This window comes from Salvelinus namaycush, chromosome 1, assembly GCF_016432855.1.
Source record: "Salvelinus namaycush isolate Seneca chromosome 1, SaNama_1.0, whole genome shotgun sequence".
Classification (NCBI taxonomy): domain Eukaryota; kingdom Metazoa; phylum Chordata; class Actinopteri; order Salmoniformes; family Salmonidae; genus Salvelinus; species Salvelinus namaycush.
The window spans coordinates 17,879,578-17,900,660 of record NC_052307.1 but is presented as its reverse complement, the minus strand read 5'-3'; the positions used below and the strand labels follow the sequence as shown (position 1 = coordinate 17,900,660).

General features: G+C 43.2%; 1 protein-coding gene across 1 annotated transcript in view; it reads right to left on the bottom strand.

Annotated features, from left to right (window-relative positions):
- Positions 1-12,355: 12,355 nt before the first annotated feature.
- Positions 12,356-21,083, bottom strand: part of LOC120053454 (GDNF family receptor alpha-2-like) — a 74,426-nt gene continuing 65,698 nt past the window's right edge. Inside the window, exons 8-9 of the mRNA XM_039000612.1 lie at positions 16,524-16,574; positions 12,356-13,679 (exon numbers count right to left, since the gene is read on the bottom strand). Of these exons, the coding sequence (XP_038856540.1) occupies positions 13,539-13,679; positions 16,524-16,574 (192 nt within the window). The 3' untranslated portion in view covers positions 12,356-13,538. The remainder of the gene's footprint in view (positions 13,680-16,523; positions 16,575-21,083) is intronic.

Below are 21,083 nucleotides of genomic sequence, written 5' to 3'. Positions count from 1 at the left end.
GACCTGTCATGTGGATTTTCTCCACTGTCTCCTTTGTGCGCCCTCTTTCTCTCTCCATTAGAGATGAAAGCTATTCTCATGGCAATGGCACATAGAATTCCAATCTGTATTGTGTTCAGAATTCCAATGTATTTTATATTTTAGTCTTACTTATTAAGATAAACTTTGAGTGAGCTGGTTTAGATTATCTTCCCTTTAAATACAAAATAAACTCTGTCCTCTTGATGTATTCTATCTCTATGCTTCATTGTTTATCCTTTTGGGTTTTTTCCTTCTGTATGTGGAGTTTCAAGGGCGGACTGGCCATCTGGCATTTCGGGCAAATCCTTGTGGGACTGTCTCACTTGTTTTTGTGTGTGCAAAATGACCATTATTTAGCTAATAATGTTGAAAAGAATAGCGTAGAACAGATGCCGACGGAGAAGAAAGCTCATACTATTATCACATATGTGACCAGATTCAGGAAACTAGGCATATGTCGCAAGTCACGACTTCACAAGAGAGTCGTTTGAACGTAAAAAATATTTTTTTATCAAAATGCGTTTTTGGGTAGAAATGCCTTTTCAGGAACGTGAACTTTCATGTGCGTTAATATCAAACTTGTATGCCATCTGTAAATACGTATAAAATTGTTAAATTGCTTGTTGGTTTAGCCACAGAAAGAGTGAGCAACCTTCCTTCTAGCCATGATTGGCTGAGATAATGAGTGGGTTGGACATACCAAGAGATGAGTTTGGATTAGTCTGCAGTGTAGCATCTGGTGTCTACAAAATGAGCTGCTCATAATGCGTAGATAATCTTATCAACTGCAGTTTTTTCGATAGATATAATGTTAGCCATGGAGAACTGCAAATATGTTGCTACTGCTCTCAATAACATTGCTGCCCTGAATTTATCAGGCGCTATCGACAAAAATCAGTGGGAAAAAGTTGTGATGGACTACCTTCTGGAGGATGATCGTGCCATGCTGACTTGCTAACGTTACTCTATGGATAATAATAAAGAGTGACTTGACACAACGGGCCAAACAAGCAAGAATCTAACATTGAACCTATTTGGTTAACTTTAGTTAGCTATGACAATCGGGTTTGTATTGCTAGTTAAAGCTTACTGTTAGCTAGCCAGCTGGACTTGGATGGCTGGCTTGCTAACGTTACTCTATGATTGGGTTTTTAGTTCATTTTTTAGCTAGCTAACGTTAATGTTACATGTCTTAACAAAATACCCCAAGTTAAAGCTTGCTGTTAGCTAACGTTAGCGGCGGTTATATTGCTGGCTTGCTAGCTAACATTGAAACTATTTGGTTAAATTTAGCTAGCTATGACAATCGGTTTGTATTGCTAGTTAATTATGAATTGCTTTTGAAGGACTGGCACACATCAACACCATCATCCCAAACAATCTGGATCCCCAACAATTCACATACCGCCCCAACCGATCGACAGATGACGCAATCTTAATTGCACTTCACACTGCCCTCCTCCTCTTGGATAAGAGGGAAATAACTATGTGAGAATGCTGTTCATAGACCTCAGCTCAGCATTTAACACCATAGTCCTCTCCAAGCTCATCACCAAGCTGGGGACCCGTGGACTGAACACCTCCCTCTGCAACTGGGTCCTGGACTTCCAGACGAGCCGGTCTCAGGTGGTGAGGGTAGGGAACAACACCTACGCCATGCAGATCCTCAACCAACGGCGATGAGACAGCCTACAGGGGAAAGTCAGAGACGGAGCAGTGTGGTGCCGGGACAACAACCTCTCCCTCAACGTCAGTAAGACCAAGGAGCTGATCGTGGACTACAGGAGAAAGAGGTTAGACCACATCCCCATCCAAATTGACGGAGCTCTAGTCGAGCGGGTCGAGAGCTTCAAGTTGCATGGTATCCACATCGCTAAGTACTTAACATGGTCCACACACCCCCACACAGTCATGAAGAGGGCACGGCAGCTCCTTTTCCCCCTCAGGAGGTTGAAAAGATTTTGCATGGACCCTCGTATCCTGAAAGCGTTCTACAGCTGCACTATCGAGAGCATCTTGACTTGCTGCATCACCGCTTATTATGGCACCTCCCTCGACCGCAAAGCACTACAGTGGGTTATGTGTACAGCCCAGTACATCACTGGGGCAGAGCTCTGTGCCATCCAGGACCTCTATATCAGGCGGTGTCAGAGGAAGGCCCGAAACCTTGCCAAAGATTCCAGCCACCCAAGCCATAGACTGTTGACTCTGCTATCATACAACAAACTGTACCGGAACACTAATTAGCCATACAGACTGCTACAGTGAATAGTTGATTAATTGGTTACCCCTTAACCGGACTATCTCCACTGACCCACATTATATACTCACTCACTCACTCACTCACTCACTCACTCACTCACTCACTCACTCACTCACTCACTCACTCACTCACTCACTCACTCACTCACTCACTCACTCACTCACTCACTCACTCACTCACTCACTCACTCACTCACTCACTCACTCACTCACTCACTCACTCACTCACTCTGACACTGACACTGACACTGACACTGACACTGACAAAAACCCAAAACATTCACATACAGTACCAGTCAAAATGTTGGACACACCTACTCATTCTGTGTTTTTTCTTTATTTTTACTATTTTCTACATTGTAGAATAAAAGTGAAGACATCAAAACTATGAAATAACACAAATGGAATAATGTAGTAACCAAAGAAGTGTGAAACAAATCAAAATATATTTTATATTTGAGATTCTTCAAAGTAGCCACCCTTTGCCTTGATGACAGCTTTGCACACTCTTGACATTCCCTCAACCAGCTTCATGAGGTAGTCACCTGGAATGCATTTCAATTAACAGGTGTGCCTTCTTAAAAGTTAATTTGTGGAATTTCTTTCCTTCTTAATGCGTTTGAGCCAATCAGTTGTGTTGTGACAAGGTAGGGGTGGTATACAGAAGATAGCCCTATTTGGTAAAAGACCAAGTCCATATTATGGCAAGAACAGCTCAAATAAGCAAAGAGAAACGACAGCCCATCATTACTTTAAGACATGAAGGTCAGTCAATTCAGAAAATGTCAAGAACTTTGAAAGTTTCTTCATGTGCAGTCGCAAAAAACATCAAGCGCTATGATGAAACTGGCTCTCATGAGGTCCGCCACAGGAGATGAAGAGTTACCTCTGCTGCAGAGGATAAGTTCATTAGAGTTACCAGCTTCTGAAATTGCAGCCCAAATAAATGTTTCACAGAGTTCAAGTAACAGGCACATCTCAACATCAACTGTTCAGAGGAGACTGAGTGAATCAGGCCTTCATGGTTGAATTTCTGCAAAGAAACCATTACTAAAGGACACCAATATGAAGAAGTGACTGGCTTGGTCCAAGAAACACGAGCAATGGACATTAGACCGGTGGAAATATTTCCTTTGGTCTGATGAGTCCAAATTTGAGATTTTTGGTTCCAACTGTAGGCAAACCGATGATCTGAAGCATGGAGGAGGAGGTGTGATGGTGTGGGGGTGCTTTGCTGGTGACACTGTCAGTGATTGGTGCACACATAACCAGCATGGCTACCACAGCAATCTGCAGCTATACGCCATCCCATCTGGTTTGCACTTAGTGGGACTATAATTTGTTTTTCAACAGGACAATGACCCAACACACCTCCAGGCTATGTAAGGGCTATTTGACCAAGGAGACTGATGGAGTGCTGCATCAGATGACCTGGCCTCCACAATCCCCTGACCTCAACCAAATTGAGATGGTTTGGGATGAGTTGGACCCCAGAGTGAAGTAAAAGCAGCCAACAAGTGCTCAGCATATGTGGGAACTCCTTCAAGACTGTTGGAAAAGCATTCCAGGTGAAACTGGTTGAGAGAATGCCAAGAGTGTTACGAAGCTGTCATCAAGGCAAAGGGTGGCTACTTTGAAGAATCTAAAATCTAAAATATATTTTTATTTGTTTAACAATTTTTTGGTTACTACATGATTCCATATGTGTTCTTTCATAGTTTTGATGTCTTCACTATTATTCTACAATGTAGAAAATAGTAATAATAAAGAAAATCCCTTGAATGAGTAGGTGTGGAGCTAGTCCTGGCCTAACTAACAGCTACACATCCATATGCCCGGTTTTTGCCTCTGTCACCTTGGCTTGATCTTTGGGAAGTTAATTACCCAGATTGTTCTTCAATACTTTGTAGCAATTGCATTTGTAAAGAGCACCGTACAAATACAATTTGGTTTGATTTGATTCAATTGGGATGTTCTCTGGAAAAACCGTATCATATATTAGGAAACACTGTGTGTACAAATGAAATATCATGAGATTCCCTAGCAGCCAGCACTTTAGTGGAAGCCCTCCACTGGTTACAGAGACAAAGCCACAACAGCAGTGTGTAATAAAACCACAACAGCTGTGAGAGACCAAGATCCCATCACCAAAAGAGTAGAATTTTGTTTCAGATGTTCAGCTTTGGAGATGATGGCTCCATCAATAACCATCCCCGATGTGAAAGACAGGGAGTGGCGATGACGCAGTCAAACTCAGACGGCATAGCAGAATCTATATAATTGCTTTAGAGCTTCTCTTTCCAATAGAAATGTCCAGACTTTCTTCAACGGAGCAGGGAATTACATCTCAAGTAGGGTGGTTCAATAGCTCTGTCCACTCCCCTGACAACACACTTGCTTACTTAAAGGGATAGTTTATGCAAAATCTATATTTTGGTACAATTACCCTTACTTTGAGTTGTGTCTAAAGGCCCATGGTAACAGAATCCACAATAATCCATGATTTACTTTTGGCTACAGCCTGGAGTTAGCATACTAGCACTGTCAGATTTCATGAAAGAAAACAGCCAAACCAATGTTAGTAAAGCTGCACTTCCTGAAAAACAATTCAAACTAAATTGGTGGTGGAGTTATTGGGGAATATTTTTAACGCGCAAACGGCTGAAATAATCTCTGGAATATGGTTACTCAGGACTGGAACTATTACTTCACGTAGCCACACCACAGGGCAGCTGTATGCGTCTTGCAGGGATATTGTCATCCCCCTGGGGCAGGCACTTAGACGTGGATTGTTTTCCAGGTGTGATCAAAACTGACCGGTAAAAATAGGAAGTATCAGAGCGTTAGAACATTTGAATTTTATTGCAAAAATTACAACATTCTCCTGGGGAAGAAAACATGGACAGGTATCGACGCTACCAAACTTAGTTTGAAGTGTTTTAGGACGTTTCGGCTTGCAGTGCGGCTTTGATAACATCGGTTCAGCTGTTTCCATTCATGAAATCTGACGATGCAGGCTGTAGCCAGGAGTAAATAATACATTATTGTGGATTCTGTCATCGTGGACCTTCAGACACAACTCAAGGTAAGGGTAATTTGACAAAAACATAGATTTTGCATGAACTATCCTTTAAGAAAAGGCTCAGAGGGTTTTTGATTTTCTATTACTTTTTTCTCTTACCCAACTATGCTCAATTTACAAATTTAACCCTTTACAAAAAGCCAGACTGTTCTTGACTTATGAGGCAGGCAGTTAAAAATTAAATTAAAGAAAGATCAAGGGTAAAATTACAAAAATGAATGTGCATGCAGCCTCAGTGCTCAATATGTGTGGAATATAGAGTATCAACAGTACCTTTGGGAAAACGTGCTTCATTTCCTCCTTTCCAATAACCTGCCTTGCATTTCCACTGTGGCTCTGCAAGAGCCATATACTGTATATAGAGAATTGGGCCAATGCAGTTTTTCTGCATTATGATGCATTTACATGACACTTCAATATTATATGGCAGCCATGTTAGCTCCCTATTAGCATTACATGGGGAATATTTCTAAGTTGGCCTAACTCTCTCTATAGTCTATACAGTGCCTTCGGAAAGTATTCAGACCCCTTGACTTTTTCACATTTTGTTAGGTTACAGCCTTATTCTAAAATGTATTTAATAGTTTTTTCCCCCTCATCAATCTACACACAATACCTATTAATGACAAAGCAAAACCAGGTTTTAAGAAATGTTTGCTAATTTATAAACTAAACTAAAATATAAAATGTACATAAGTATTCAGAACCTTTACTCAGTACTTTGTTGAAGCACCTCTTGCAGCGATTACAGCCTTGATTCTTATTGGGTATCTAGGTTCCTAGATTCCTGCCTTTCAAGGGAGTTTTTCCTAGCCACAATGCTTCTACATCTGCCTTGCTTGCTGTTTGGGGTTTTAGGCTGGGTTTCTGTATAACACTTTGTGACATCGGCTGATGTAAAAAGGGTGTTCTAAAAACATTTGATTGATTGATGACGCTACAAGCTTGGCACACCTGTATTTGGGGAGTTTCTCCCATTCTTCTCTGCAGATCCTCTCAAGCTCTATCATTCCGCCAAACATACCCTCGTAAAACTGACTATCCTACAGATCCTTGACTTCGGCGATCTCATTTACAAAACAGCCCCCAACACTCTACTCAGCAAACTGGATGTAGTCTATCACAGTGGCATCCGTTTTATCACCAAAGCCCCAAATACTACCCACCACTGCGACCTGTATGCTCTCGTTGGCTGGCCCTCACTACATATCCGTCACCAAACCCACTGGCTCCAGGTCATCTATAAGTCTTTGCTAGGTAAAGCCCCACTTTATCTCAGCTCACTGGTCACCATAGCAACACCCACCTGTAGCACGCGCTCCAGCAGGTATATTGCACTGGTCATCCCCAAAGCCAACACTTACTTTGGCCGCCTTTCCTTCCAGTTCTCTGCCGCCAATGTCTGGAACGAATTGCAAAAATCTCTGAAGCTGGAGTCTTATATCTCCCTCTCTAACTTTAAGCATCAGCTGTCTGAGCAGCTTACCGATCACTGTACCTGTAAATAGCACACCCGACTACCTCATCCTCATAGTATTACTTACCGTCTTGCTCTTTTGCACCCCAGTATCTCTACTTGCACATCATCATCTGTACATCTATCACTCCAGTATTAATGCTAAATTTAAATTATTTTCGCCTCTAGGGCCTATTTATTGCCTACCTCCCTACTCTTCTAATTTAAACACACCGTAAATAGATTTTTCTATTTTCCTTTTCTTTTGTGTTAATGACTGTACATTTGTTTATGTGTAACTCTGTGTTGTTGTTTTTGTCACACTGCTTTGCTTTATCTTGGCCAGGACGCAGCTGTAAATGAGAAATTGTTCTAAACTGGCCTATCTGGTTAAATAAAGGTGAAATAAAAATAAAAATAAAATCAAATAAATATCAGGTTGGATGAGGAGCATTGCTGCACAGCTATTTTCAGGTCTCTCCAGGGATGTTCGATTGGGTTCGAGTCCAGGCTCTGGCTGAACCACTTAAGCACATTCAGAGACATGTCCCAGAAGCCACTCCTGCATCGTTTTGGCTGTGTGCTTAGGGTCGTTGTCCTGTAAGAAGGTGAACCTTCGCCCCAGTCTGAGGTCCTTTCCCTCAATCCTGACTAGTCTCCTTTTCCCTGCCGCTGAAAAACATCCCCCCCAGCATGATAATGCTACCACCATGCTTCACCGTAGGGATGGTGCCAGGTTTCCTCCAGATGTGATGCTTGGCATTCAGGCCAAAGAGTTTAGTATTGGTTTCATCAGACCAGAGAATCTTGTTTCTCATGGTCTGAGAGTCTTTAGGTGCCTTTTAGCAAACTCCAAGCAGGCTGTCATGTGCCTTTTACTGAGGAGTGGCTTCCGTCTGGCCACTCTACCATAAAGGCCTGATTGGTAGAATGCTGCAGAGATGGTTGTCCTTCTGGAAGGTTCTCCCATCTCCATAGAGGAACTCTAAAGCTTTGTTCACCTCCCCGACAAAGGCCCATCTCCTCTGATTGCTCAGTTTGGCCGGGCGGCCAGCTCTAGGAAGAATCTTGGTGGTTCAAAACTTATTTTCATTTAAGAATCATGGAGGCCACTGTGTTCTTGGGGACCTTCAATGCTGCAGAAATGTTTTGGTACCTTTCCCCAGATCTGTGCCTCGACACAATCCTGTCTCTGAGCTCTACGGACAATTCCTTCAAACTTATGGCTTGGTTTTTGCTCTGACATGCACTGTCAACTGTGGGACCTTACAGTTGAAGTCAGAAGTATACATACAACTTAGCCAAATACATTTAAACTCAGTTTCTCACAACTCCTGACATTTAATCCGAGTAAAAGGTCCCTGTCTTAGGTCAGTTAGGATCACCACTTTATTTAAAAAATGTGAAATGTCAGAATAATAGTAGAGAGAGTGATTTATTTCAGCTTTTATTTCTTTCATCACATTCTCAGTGGGTCAGAAGTTTACATACACTCAATTAGTATTTGGTAGCATTGCCTTAAAATTGTTTAACCTTTTTCAGCTAGGGGGCACTATTTTTATGTTTGGAAAAATAACATTCCCAAGGTAAACGGACCATTTCTCAGGCCCAGATGCTAGAATATGCATATAATTGACAGAACTGATTTTGCGGGAGGAAATCCCGCAAAATCGTGCCTTTTATTTGGAAAAATCCCTGTTCCATTGCTTGCCCATCCTCCATTTAAAGGGGTATCAACCAGATTCCTTTTCCAATGGCTTCCTCAGGCTGTGACCAGGCTTTAGACATAGTTTCAAGCTTTTATTTTGAAAAATGAGCGAGATTTATCAAAACGCGTATGGTGTCCTTTGATTAGTTCATGCGCCCGAGAGTTGTAGCTCGACATTTTCTTTCTCTGTAGTATTGAATAGTTTACCGTCCGGTTGAAATATTATCGATTAGGTATGTTAAAAACAAACTGAGGATTGATTATAAAAAACGTTTGACATGTTTCTACGAACATTACGGATACTTTTTGGAATTTGTCTGCCCTTCAGGACCGGAACGAGCCTGTGGTTTTCTGAACATAACGCGCAAACTAAATGGCGGTTTTTGGTTATAAAAATAATCTTTATCGAACAAAAATAACATTTATTGTGTAACTGGGAGTCTCGTGAGTGCAAACATCCGAAGATCATCAAAGGTAAGCGATTCATTTTATTGCTTTTCTGACTTTCGTGACCAAGCTAATTTGCGGCTAGCTGTTCTTACTGTTTTGTCTAGTGATTGATAAACTCACAAACGCTTAGATTGCTTTCGCTGTAAAGCATATTTTCAAAATCTGACACGATAGGTGGATTAACAACGAGCTAAGCTGTGTTTTGGTATATTTCACTTGTGATTTCATGATTATAAATATTTGTAGTATTTTTTTGTATTTGGCGCTCTGAAATTCAGCGATTGTTTACGAAAATGATCCCGCTAAAGGGATCCGTGCGTCAAGAAGTTAACTTGGGTCAAACGTTTTGGGTAGCCTTCCACAAGCTTCCCACAATAAGTTGGGTGAATTGTGGCCCATTCCTCCTGACAGAGCTGGTGTTACTGAGTCAGGTTTGTAGGCCTCCTTGCTCGCACACGCTTTTTCAGTTCTGCCCACAAATTTTCTAGAGGATTGAGGTCAGGGCTTTGTGATGGCCACTCCAATACCTTGACTTTGTGGTCCTTAAGCCATTTTGCCACAACTTTGGAAGTATGCTTGGGGTCATTATCTATTTGGAAGACCCATTTGCGACCAAGCTTTAACTTCCTGACTGATGTCTTGAGATGTTGCTTCAATATATCCACATAATTTTCCTTTCTCATGACGCCATCTATTTTGTGAAGTGCACCAGTCCCTCTTGCAGCAAAGCACCCCCACAACATGATGCTGCCACCCCCGTGTTTCACAGTTGGGATGGTGTTCTTTGGCTTGCAAGCCTCCCCTTTTTCCTCCAAACATAGCAATGGTCATCATGGCCAAACAGTTCTATTTTTGTTTCATCAGAAAAGAGGACATTTTTCCAAAAAGTACGATCTTTGTCCCCATGTGCAGTTGCAAACCGTAGTCTTACTTTTTTATGGCGGTTTTGGAGCAGTGGCTTCTTCCTTGCTGAGTGGCCTTTCAGGTTATGTTGAAATAGGACTCGTTTTACTGTGGATAAAGATACTTTTGTACCTGTTTCCTCCAGCATCTTCACAAGGTCCTTTGCTGTTGTTCTGGGATTCATTTGCACTTTTCGCACCAAAGTACGTTCATCTCTAGGAGACAGAACCCATCTCCTTCTTGAGCGGTATGATGGCTGCGTGGTCCCATGGTGTTTATACTTGCGTACTATTGTTTGTACAGATGAACGTGGTACCTTCAGGCGTTTGAAAAATGCTCCCAAGAATGAACCAGACTTGTGGAGGTCTACTCATTTTTTTCTGAGGTCTTGGCTGATTTCTTCTGATTTTCCCATGATGTCAAGCAAAGAGGCACTGAGTTTAAAGGTAGGCCTTGAAATACATCCACAGTCAATCTCCAATTGACTCAAATGATGTAAATTAGCCTATCAGAAGCTTCTAAAGCCATGACATCATTTTCTGGAATTTTCCAAGCTGTTTAAAGGCACAGTCAACTTAGTGTATGTAAACTTCTGACCCACTGGAATTGTGATACAGTGCATTAGAAGTGAAATAATCTGTCTGTAAACAATTGTTGGAAAAATTACTTGTGTCATGCACAAAGTAGATGTCCTAAACGACTTGAAAACGAGTTTTAATGACTCCAACCTAACTGTATGTAAACTTCTGACTTCAACTGTATGTCAACCCCTACAAAAATGTCCATTAATTATAACACACACAATAATTCACATTTCTTTTTTCTGCAGGATTATTTTCCTTCTGTAGCAAACTAGCTCAAATTAAGATCCTACATCTTTATGATGTTCAGTGTTTCACAGTGTGAAACAAATCACACCAAACATGCCAGAGAAAACAGTCACACAGGCAGGTGTCACTGAAACAAGTGGAATTATGGGAAGGAAGTGGAGCTGTCTCTGATTGGAGGATCCCCAGTCTGGTAAACCTTACTGCTCTCACCAACATGTGCAGAGTGTTGATAAGAAACATCATCCCACTGGCTCATTAATCAAGTGTGAACGTACACCAACCTGCCGCTTTCTTATATTCCCGTGCACCCCCCCCCCCCCCCCCCCCCCCCGGACTCCAGCCGCATCTTTATAAAACCGCACCTCTAGCACATTCCTGCTTTGAGATCTCTCACACACAAACATGCACACAAACACACATGCACCCACACACACACACACACAAGCACAATTTTGCCTCTCACACAATTTTCTTTCTCACTCTTTCAATCACTTATACACTCATACACACAGGTAACCATGACATCCCATCTTTGAGCACTCTCTGCCTCTCTCCGTATTTAAGCTGCCACACGTGATATATTTATTGTTAGGAACTACTTTGTGTGCAGTCTTTGTTTTCAGGGTTTTCAGTCTTGACTTCTATTGAGTGGTCATGTTTGCAGTAATAATTTTCTAAATTGTTCAGTTTTGGATGAATCATTCAGCCTAAATTTAAGGTAACTGTATGAGAAATGCTGAAACCCCAATTTACCCTTATACCCGGACCTATACTGCGTGAGGGTTAAATTGTGATCAGTTATATATTTACATTACTACATGTCAAAACTCTTAATTTATCTCATGCATTTGATTGGCTTTATAGGAGGCCAGAGCCACTATTGTAATCAATTATAGACCGTGCGTCATGATGTCATTTGCAAGACTCAGCTACAAACTGACCAATCAAAAAAAAAAGATTCATTGGGGGAAAAACTCAACACAGCAGAATGTGCAGCAGCTATAAACTGTGAGTATTTATAGACACCTCTGTTGGAACAGTCCAATGGAAACAGAAGGGTTCAATCCTAGGCATTTATGTAGTCAAATATTGATCTGATGGCTTGTGTTGTTTCAACATAAATCCATTTGAATGATTAATTTGGTAAAGCGTCACTATGTGTTGCAATGTCCCATGAGCTGGAGAATGTGGTACAATAGGTAAGGCCACATGTATTTGCACTGTACAAAGGACACTATAATACACACAGGCAATGACTTTCCAAGCAAATGGAGCTAATTTAATTTCATCCCTCTATACATTATATTTGACTATGATCTGAACCTGTATAGACAAAACTAAATACAAATAACAAAGGCATACAACCAGTATCATTGGCAACTTTTTTCTTCATAGACAGTGCCAACTTTGCCCTCAAAATTTGTTACAGTGCTGTCATATCGCCTTGACCATAAGGTAATACCAATAGGTAAAATTGGTTAATTGAAAGAAAACAGTTTATTTTATATTGGTTGATTGAAAGAAAACTGTTTATTTTTATACAGGTTCATTGAAAGAAAACAGTTTATTTTATACAGGTTGATTGAATGAAAACAGTTTATTTTTTCAGGTCGATTGAAAGCAAGCAGTTTATTTTATCTTGGTTGATTGAAAGAAAACCGTTTATTTTATACAGGTTCATTGAAAGAAAACAGTTTATTTTATATTGGTTGATTGAAAGAAAACATTTTGTTATATACACAGACGGTGTGGATATTTACTCTAACTCATTATCAACAATAAGAACCAGTTAACATTGTGTTTCATTTTTTTGTCTGCTGAAAAAATAGATAATGTTCACCGTTACTATACCAACATGGATACACTGAGCTGAATTTTGATTTAGGGCCGATTCAATCAGATCCGCATCAGCCGACATCAGCATGGCTGATGTTTTGACGGTGTCAGAGGTGGAACTGTGTTAGAACTGTCATTGCCATTGGCTGCACAGAGTCGCATTAATATAAATCCCATGCAGCCTTGTTTATAAGTTGGAACACTGGAATGTGAGATGTAATTTACATCTTCATTAGGCTGATAGAAATCCTCAGTATTTAGTTTCATGATTTTCAATTTGAGAGTAAATATATCTATATAGCCTACACTTTCTCGTTCTGAACTCCTAATGTGAGTGGGGCAGGTGTGACTTCGTGACAATGATCACAAGAGCTCCAACGCAGTTCTACCTCCAACATGGCCAAAACCACAGCTATGCTATCACTGGTTAATGCTTGATCTGATTGAATCTAGGCCTTACACTTTTGAAAAGACACAAATGTCATAATTCTTCTGTGTCTGCAAGTAATGGAAACAAAGTTTGAGGTTTGTCCCTTTAAAAAGTCAAGCACTGTTTCAAGAGGAAAACGCGTGACAGACAGCATAGCTCTCTCTCCTCTCTCTCTCCATTTCCATCTCTCACGCCCTCTCTCTTTCACTCTCTCGCTCTGTCTTTCTCGCTCTCCTCTTTGTCATGACAGCAGTGCAGAAGTCTTTGACATGATACTTTGAGTCTTTGTCAGTGTTACTGATGGGAAGACAGCCACTGCCAACGGCCACTGAGGCTTCACCACGATAAGGGTCCATAAGCCATTTTCTTGATCATAGTGGTCCTCAAAACCCAAAATGTTACATCAAATAAATAATATTTCAGTTTATCTCAGATTGTGTTCTCTCTGCCTCTCCTTTTTGAAATAGCATGACAATGCCTGGGAGAAAGAAAAAAACATCCTCGAACAAGCATCTGTGTTGGGGATCAGCTTGTTGGTCAATGACAACCCACGGGGAGGTTTATAGGGCATAGTTGGCCACGGCGGAGGTCAGGCTGAGCAGCAGCGCCCAGACACTGGCACAGACACAGGGTGACCCGTCTTCAGGAGGACCCTTGGGTCTGGTCAGGCCATCGTAACCACTGCTGGGCTCCAGTAAAGGCTGAGTGGAGGACAACATGTGGAAAGGTTAGAAATGACTCAGTGAGTCCAAGTGTTGTGTTTTACATAGAACGGGTAAAACACTAAACCACAGCCACTCCAAGTGAACAAAAACACATTTGAGGCAGATATGAAATATGTTGAAAGTGACTGCTGTTGCAGTCTTTTGGGTGCACTCTCTGATTTTCCATGTATTGGCACAGTGCAGAGCTAAGGCTTCCTTCTCAATCCCCTTTAGGTAACGCCAGCTTAAACGTTTTAAACATTACTCTCAAGGAAAGCACAAGCTATAGTACAGGCATAGCACATATGGGTTACTAATCTGCTTCTTAGCTATTTGGATATGTTTTATTTCTGTACAATATCAGTCACTTCGCTAGGTGAAGACAGGACATTCAGTCATTTCACCATGGACAACAGCAGGCAATGTGAAAGGCAACTACAGTATGTTGTACAGTACATTAGAAGAAAGTATCGAAGCAACATGTTCTAGATATTGTACACCCCAGAGAGTTACTCAGTAATGCCCATTCTACTATGGCCTTATTATGTGCTTTTCCATAACATTGTAAGCATTTTGAATGTGTTTTCAATTTGCTCTCATTCCTGCAACACCTACTGTAGCAAACCATTTGCCTTCAAGTACAGTGACATCAGAAAGTATTCATACCCCTTGATATATTTCACATTTAGTTGTGTTACAGCCTGAATTCAAAATTGATTCAATAATTTTTTTTCTCACCCATCTACACACAATATCCCATAATGACAAAGTGAAAACATGTTTTTAGAAATGTTGGCAAATTTATAGAAAGTCAAATACAGAAATACAGTATCTAATTTACACTTAAATATTCACACCCCTGACTCAATACTTTGTGGAAGCACCTTTTCTGGGTCTTTCTGGGTAAGTCTCTAAGAGCTTTCCACACCTGGATTGCGTTAAATTTGCCCATTTATTATTTTCTAAATTCTTAAAGCTCTGTCAAATTGGTTGTTGATCATTGCTAGACAACCATTTTCAGGTCTTGCCATAGATTTTCAAGTAGATTTTAAGTCAAAACTGTAACTCAGCCACTCAAGAACATTCACTGTCTTATTGGTAACCAACTCCTGTGTAGATTTGCCCTTGTGTTTTAGGTTATTGTCCTGCTGAAAGGTGAATTTATCTCCCAGTGTCTGGTGGAAAGCAGACTGAGCCAGGTTTTTCTCTAGGATTTTGCCTGTGCTTAGCTCTATTCCGTTTCTTTTATCCAAAAACACTAGCCAGTCCTTAACAATTACAACTAGGGATGATAGTGTCTACTTGGTAGTGAAAATAGTGCCTACTTGGTAGTGTGTACTGTACCAGGGCTCGAGGTGCTCGAACAGTCAGCGAAAGCCAACTTCATCCACGACAGAGAATGGTTGATTGTCAAAGGGCAATGAATTCCCGTATCTTGGCGTTAATGGATTTCGCCTTTGAGTTGTCTCGCTGACATTTTCTTACTCTTTCAAATGACTGCTCAATTTGTTGACTGCTCGATCCACACAGCAGACATTGTGGGCTAGGTTAGGAATGCTGTGTTGCACGTGTAGCTCTATATTTTTCGCGGCGTCATTATGTCATCTACCTACGTTATATAGGTATGCACGTCAGCTTTGACATCGGTTTTGCACATCGGCGGTAAACTAGACATCGGGCCGATGCCGATGTTGGAATTTTCACCTAATATCGTCCGATTTCGCTATGCTTACCGATATATCGTGCATCCCTTATTACAACCATACCCATAACATGATGCAGCCACCACTATGCTTGAAAATATGTAGAGTGGTACTCAGTAATGTGTTTTAATGGATTTGCCCCAAATATAACACTTGGTATTCAGGACAAAAAGTGAATTGCTTTGCCAATTTTTTTGCAGTATTACTTAAGTGCCTTGTTTCAAACAGGATGCATGTTTTGGAATAGTTTTATTCTGTACAGGCTTCCTTTTTTCACTCAAATAGGTTAGTATTGTGGAGTAACTACAATGTTGATGATCCATCATCAGTTTTCTCCTATCTCAGCCATTAAACTCTGTAACTGTTTTAAAGTCACCATTGGCCTCATGGTGAAATCCCTGAGCGGTTTCCTTCCTCTCCGGTAACTGAGTTAGGAAGGACGCCTGTATCTTTGTGGTGACTGGGTATATTGATATACCATCCAAAGTGTAATTAATAACTTCACCATGCTCAAAGGCAAATTCAATGCCTTTTCTTTTTTTTTACCTCCCTGGTCAATGCAACTTATTATCTGTCTTGTTAAGCACATTTTTACTCCTGAGCTGATTTAGGCTTGCCATAACAAAGGGTTTGAATACTAGTGGTTAGAGGGCCAGTAACCGAAAGGTTGCTGGATCGAATCCCCAAGCTGACAAGGTAAAAATCTGTTGTTCTGCCCCTGAGCAAGGCAGTTAACCCACTGTTCCCCGGGCGCCGAAGACATGGACGTCGATTATGGCAGCCCCCCGCACCTCTCAGATTCAGAGGGGTTGGGTTAAATGCAGAAGACACATTTCAGTTGAATGCATTCAGCACTAAAACTGACTAGGTATCCTCCTTTCCCCCTTATTGACTAGAGAGTTTTCATTTGTAAAGATTTTGAAAAACATAATTCCACTTCAACATTATGGGGTATTGTGTGTAGAACGGTGACAAAGAAATTCTGGCTGTAACACAACAAAATGTGGAATAAGTCAAGGGGTGTGAATACTTAATGAAGGCTCTGTAAGTGCAGCTTCCTCGATTTACAGAGGCACCATTTCCCCCTGCAAAACCATAGCACATCAACAGAAACATGAAATATTCCCTCCTTACTTACTCCATCTCCACCAATGTAGCCTTTTGAGAGATTCCACTTTGGTACATTTCCCTGTACACAGAGAAAAACATAGTCAGATATTATCTTCCAACTCCTCATGTTCTAACAGCAGTATCTACAACACAAGGCAGCACAACACAACATGGCCAAACTGTTTTAGAAAAATACAATAATGATAATAAATAGTACATGGTAAAGTCATATAAGCACTGAGAGATGTTTTTGTGTGGGTTTTAGGTGAAAAGAAAGGCTGCATTTATTAAGGAAGAGCTTGGTTTCAGACGTGTGACTGTACAGAGAAATGGTTAAACGACAGTTGCCAAAAAAGCAATCGTTGCTTGACAATGCAGCAAACACATCCGCAACTAAAAGCCAATTAATTAGCAGGTGCAGTGATGTGTGGCAGCAGTCTGTTGACATCGGTCCAGATCTTTGTCTGCAGCCAATATTTTTACACACACACAGACACACATAGACATGCACGCACGCACGCACGCATGCACACACACATGCACAGACAGATACTCACGCAGCCACACACAACATGTTATTGGGGATAACAGGATATTATTAATTTCGTTTTGACAAAGTAGCTAAACATGTAGCAGGAGTACGTTTTACAATTGATCAGAGCTTTGTCGAACAGTAATGTTCAGATGTGTTTTTCAGGGCTGGTTATTGGGTAACCCAGGGTTGGTCCACAATCAATTACATTCAATTGAGTTGAAAATCAACACAATGTACTGTACAGTCAAGGGCACAAAAGCTGAAATTGACTCTGAAGAGGGGGCTAATTCTCACTTATACAATGGTCCACTTACATAACACGACTATCCAAAAAGAATACAAAAGGGCATTATTTTCCTGATTAAAAAACCTGTTAAGTGTCACGACTTCCGCCGAAGTCGGCCCTTCTCCTTGTTCGGGTGGTGTTCGGCGGTCGACGTCACCGACTTTCTAGTCACCACCGATCCATTTTTCTGTTTCGTTTTGTTTTGTCTGCATAATTACACACCTGGTTTCAATTCCCCTATTATGTTCCCTATTTAACCCTCTGGCTTTCATTTCTGTTTTGTCCGTGATTGTTTGTTACGTTAGTGGTTGTTGTTATTTCATATGATGTTTTGTAATTATTCCCTTTGTGGAATTTTGCTGTGATTTTTGAGTAAACGTTTTGTGTTTCGCTCAACACCTGTGTCCTGCATTTGACTCTGCTACTTCGCCGCACACAACCCTGACAGAATCACGGACCAAACTTCAAATGGAGTCAGCAGGCACAGCCAGCCCCTCTCTCCCAGTCGGGGAGCAAGTTCAACAGCACGCGACCATGTTACACAGTTTAGGGACCGCCATGGATCGCGTGCTGCAGACAATGGACCGATGGGAGAGAGGAAGTCTCCCGGTAAATCATACCCCATCACCCCCACCCGCGCCTCTCCCTACTCCACCGGTCATCCCTCCATCGTCAGGACCCAGTGGGATTCGGCTCTCGCTCCCAGGAGCGTATGATGGTACAGCAGCCGGGTGTCAGGGGTTCCTCCTACAGTTGGAATTATACCTGGCAACTGTTCATCCGACCCCTTCAGGACGAGAGAGAGTGGGCGCCCTCATCTCCTGTCTGACTGGAAAGGCCCTGGAGTGGGCCAACGCCATCTGGGGAAGAGAGGGCCAAACCCTGGATGACTATGATGACTTCTCTCGCCGCTTCCGGGCGGTCTTTGATCATCCACCTGAAGGGAGAGCGGCGGGAGAGCGTTTGTTTCATCTCAGACAGGGGATGAGGAGCGCTCAAGATTTCGCCCTGGACTTCCGTACTCTGGCCGCTGGTGCGGGATGGAATGAGCGGGCCCTGATCGATCACTACAGGTGTAGTCTACGAGAGGACGTTCGTAGGGAGTTAGCCTGCAGGGACACCACTCTTAACCTGGACCAGCTGGTGGATTTATCTATCCGGCTGGATAACCTGTTGGCCTCCCGCGGACGTCTAGATCGGGGTCCGCCCGTTCCATTACCCAGCCCCTTGGATCCTACACCGATGGAGTTAGGAGGGGCTGCTAGAAGGGAGACCGGAGGGAGGACCACTCCATGCACCAACTGTGGACGCAGAGGACACACTGCTGTCCGGTGCTGGGGTGTTTCTCCTGGAAGTCGAGGTAGCAGGCGGAGCACTGATGGGTCATCTCCGGTGAGTAGGCACATAACTCACCCAGAGTCTTCTGTTGCGCACATGTGGTTACATATAGAATTTCCTGAGTTTTCCTCGCATCCCCAGCATAAGGCGCTAGTAGATTCAGGCGCAGCTGGGAACTTTATTGATCGCTCTTTAGCACATAGATTAGGGATCCCTATTATTCCTGTTGATGTTCCCTTCCCTGTACATGCCTTAGATAGTCGTCCTTTGGGGTCGGGGCTGATTGGGGAGGTCACAGCGCCCATCGCTATGAGAACGCAGGGGGATCACGAGGAGAGAATTAGTCTCTTTTTGATCGACTCTCCTGCGTTTCCTGTTGTGTTGGGTCTTCCCTGGTTGGCCTCTCATGATCCGATTATTTCGTGGCAACAGAGGACTCTCAAGGGATGGTCCTGTCAGTGTTCAGGTAGATGTGTAGGTGTTTCCTTAGGTGCCACTACGGTGGAAAGTCCAAACCAGGTTTCCAACATGCACATTCCTCCCGAATATGCCGATTTGGCACTCGCCTTCTGTAAGAAGAAGGCGACTCAATTACCACCCCATCGACCGGGGGATTGTGCGATAGATCTCTTGGTAGACGCTAAACTTCCCAGGAGTCATGTGTATCCTCTGTCACAGGAGGAGACGGTGGCTATGGAGACATATGTCACCGAATCTCTGGGACAGGGATACATTCGGCCTTCCATCTCACCTGTCTCCTCGAGTTTCTTTTTTGTGAAGAAGAAGGATGGAGGTTTGCGCCCGTGTATTGATTATCGAGGATTAAATAAGATCACGGTAAAATACAGTTACCCGCTACCACTCATAGCCAGTATGACCGAGTCATTACACGGGGCGCGCTTCTTCACAAAATTGGACCTCAGGAGCGCTTACAACCTGGTGCGTATTAAGGGGGGAGATGAGTGGAAGACAGCATTTAGCACCACTTCTGGGCATTATGAGTACCTCGTCATGCCGTACGGGTTAATGAATGCTCCATCAGTCTTCCAATCATTTGTGGATGAGATCTTCAGGGACCTGCACGGGCAGGGTGTAGTGGTGTATATAGATGACATTCTAATATACTCCGCTACACGCGCCGAGCATGTGTCCCTGGTGCGTAGGGTGCTTGGTAGACTGTTGGAGCATGACCTGTACGTCAAGGCTGAGAAATGTCTGTTCTTCCAACGATCCATCTCCTTCCTAGGGTACCGCTTTTCAGCGTCAGGGGTAGAGATGGAGAATGACCGCATTTCAGCCGTGTGTAATTGGCCGACTCCAACCACGGTAAAGGAGGTGCAGCGGTTTTTAGGGTTTGCCAACTACTACCGGAGATTTATCCGGGGTTTTGGTCAGGTAGCGGCTCCCATTACCTCACTGCTGAAGGGAGGACCGGTGCGACTGCAGTGGACAGCTGGGGCGGACAGGGCTTTTGGTCACCTGAAGGCTCTGTTTACCTCGGCTCCAGTTCTGGCTCATCCTGATCCTTCCTTAGCATTCATAGTTGAGGTGGACGCGTCCGAGGCGGGGATAGGGGCTGTGCTGTCTCAGCGTTCGGGTACGCCACTAAAGCTCCGCCCCTGTGCATTCTTTTCGAAGAAGCTCAGCCCGGCGGAGCGAAACTATGATGTGGGGGACCGGGAGTTGCTGGCTGTTGTCATGGCTCTGAAAGCGTGGAGACACTGGCTTGAGGGGGCTAGACACCCTTTTCTCATTTGGACTGACCACCGCAATCTGGAGTACATACGGGCAGCGAGGAGAATGAACCCTCGCCAGGCAAGGTGGGCCATGTTTTTCACCCGTTTTGATTTCACCCTTACCTACAAACCAGGTTCCCAGAACGTTAAGGCAGATGCACTGTCCCGGCTGTATGATACAGAGGAGCGGTCCACAGATCCCACTCCCATAATTACAGCCTCTCGCCTGGTGGCACCGGTGGTGTGGGAGGTGGACGCGGACATCGAACGGGCGTCACGTACAGAGTCCATTCCACATGACTGTCCAGCTGGGCGTCTGTACGTTCCGTTTGATGTCCGCGATCGTTTGATCTGTTGGGCTCATACGTCACCCTCCTCTGGTCATCCTGGTATCGGTCGGACGGTGCGCTGCCTTTCTGGGAAGTACTGGTGGCCCACTTTAGCTAAGGACGTGCGGGTTTATGTTTCCTCCTGTTCGGTATGTGCACAGTGCAAGGCACCTAGACATCTGCCCAGAGGGAAATTACAACCCCTTCCCGTTCCACAGCGACCATGGTCACACCTATCGGTGGATTTCGTGACGGATCTTCCCCCGTCGCGGGGTAACACCACGATCCTGGTCGTTGTGGATCGGTTTTCTAAGTCCTGCCGTCTCCTTCCTTTGCCCGGTCTCCCTACGGCTCTACAAACTGC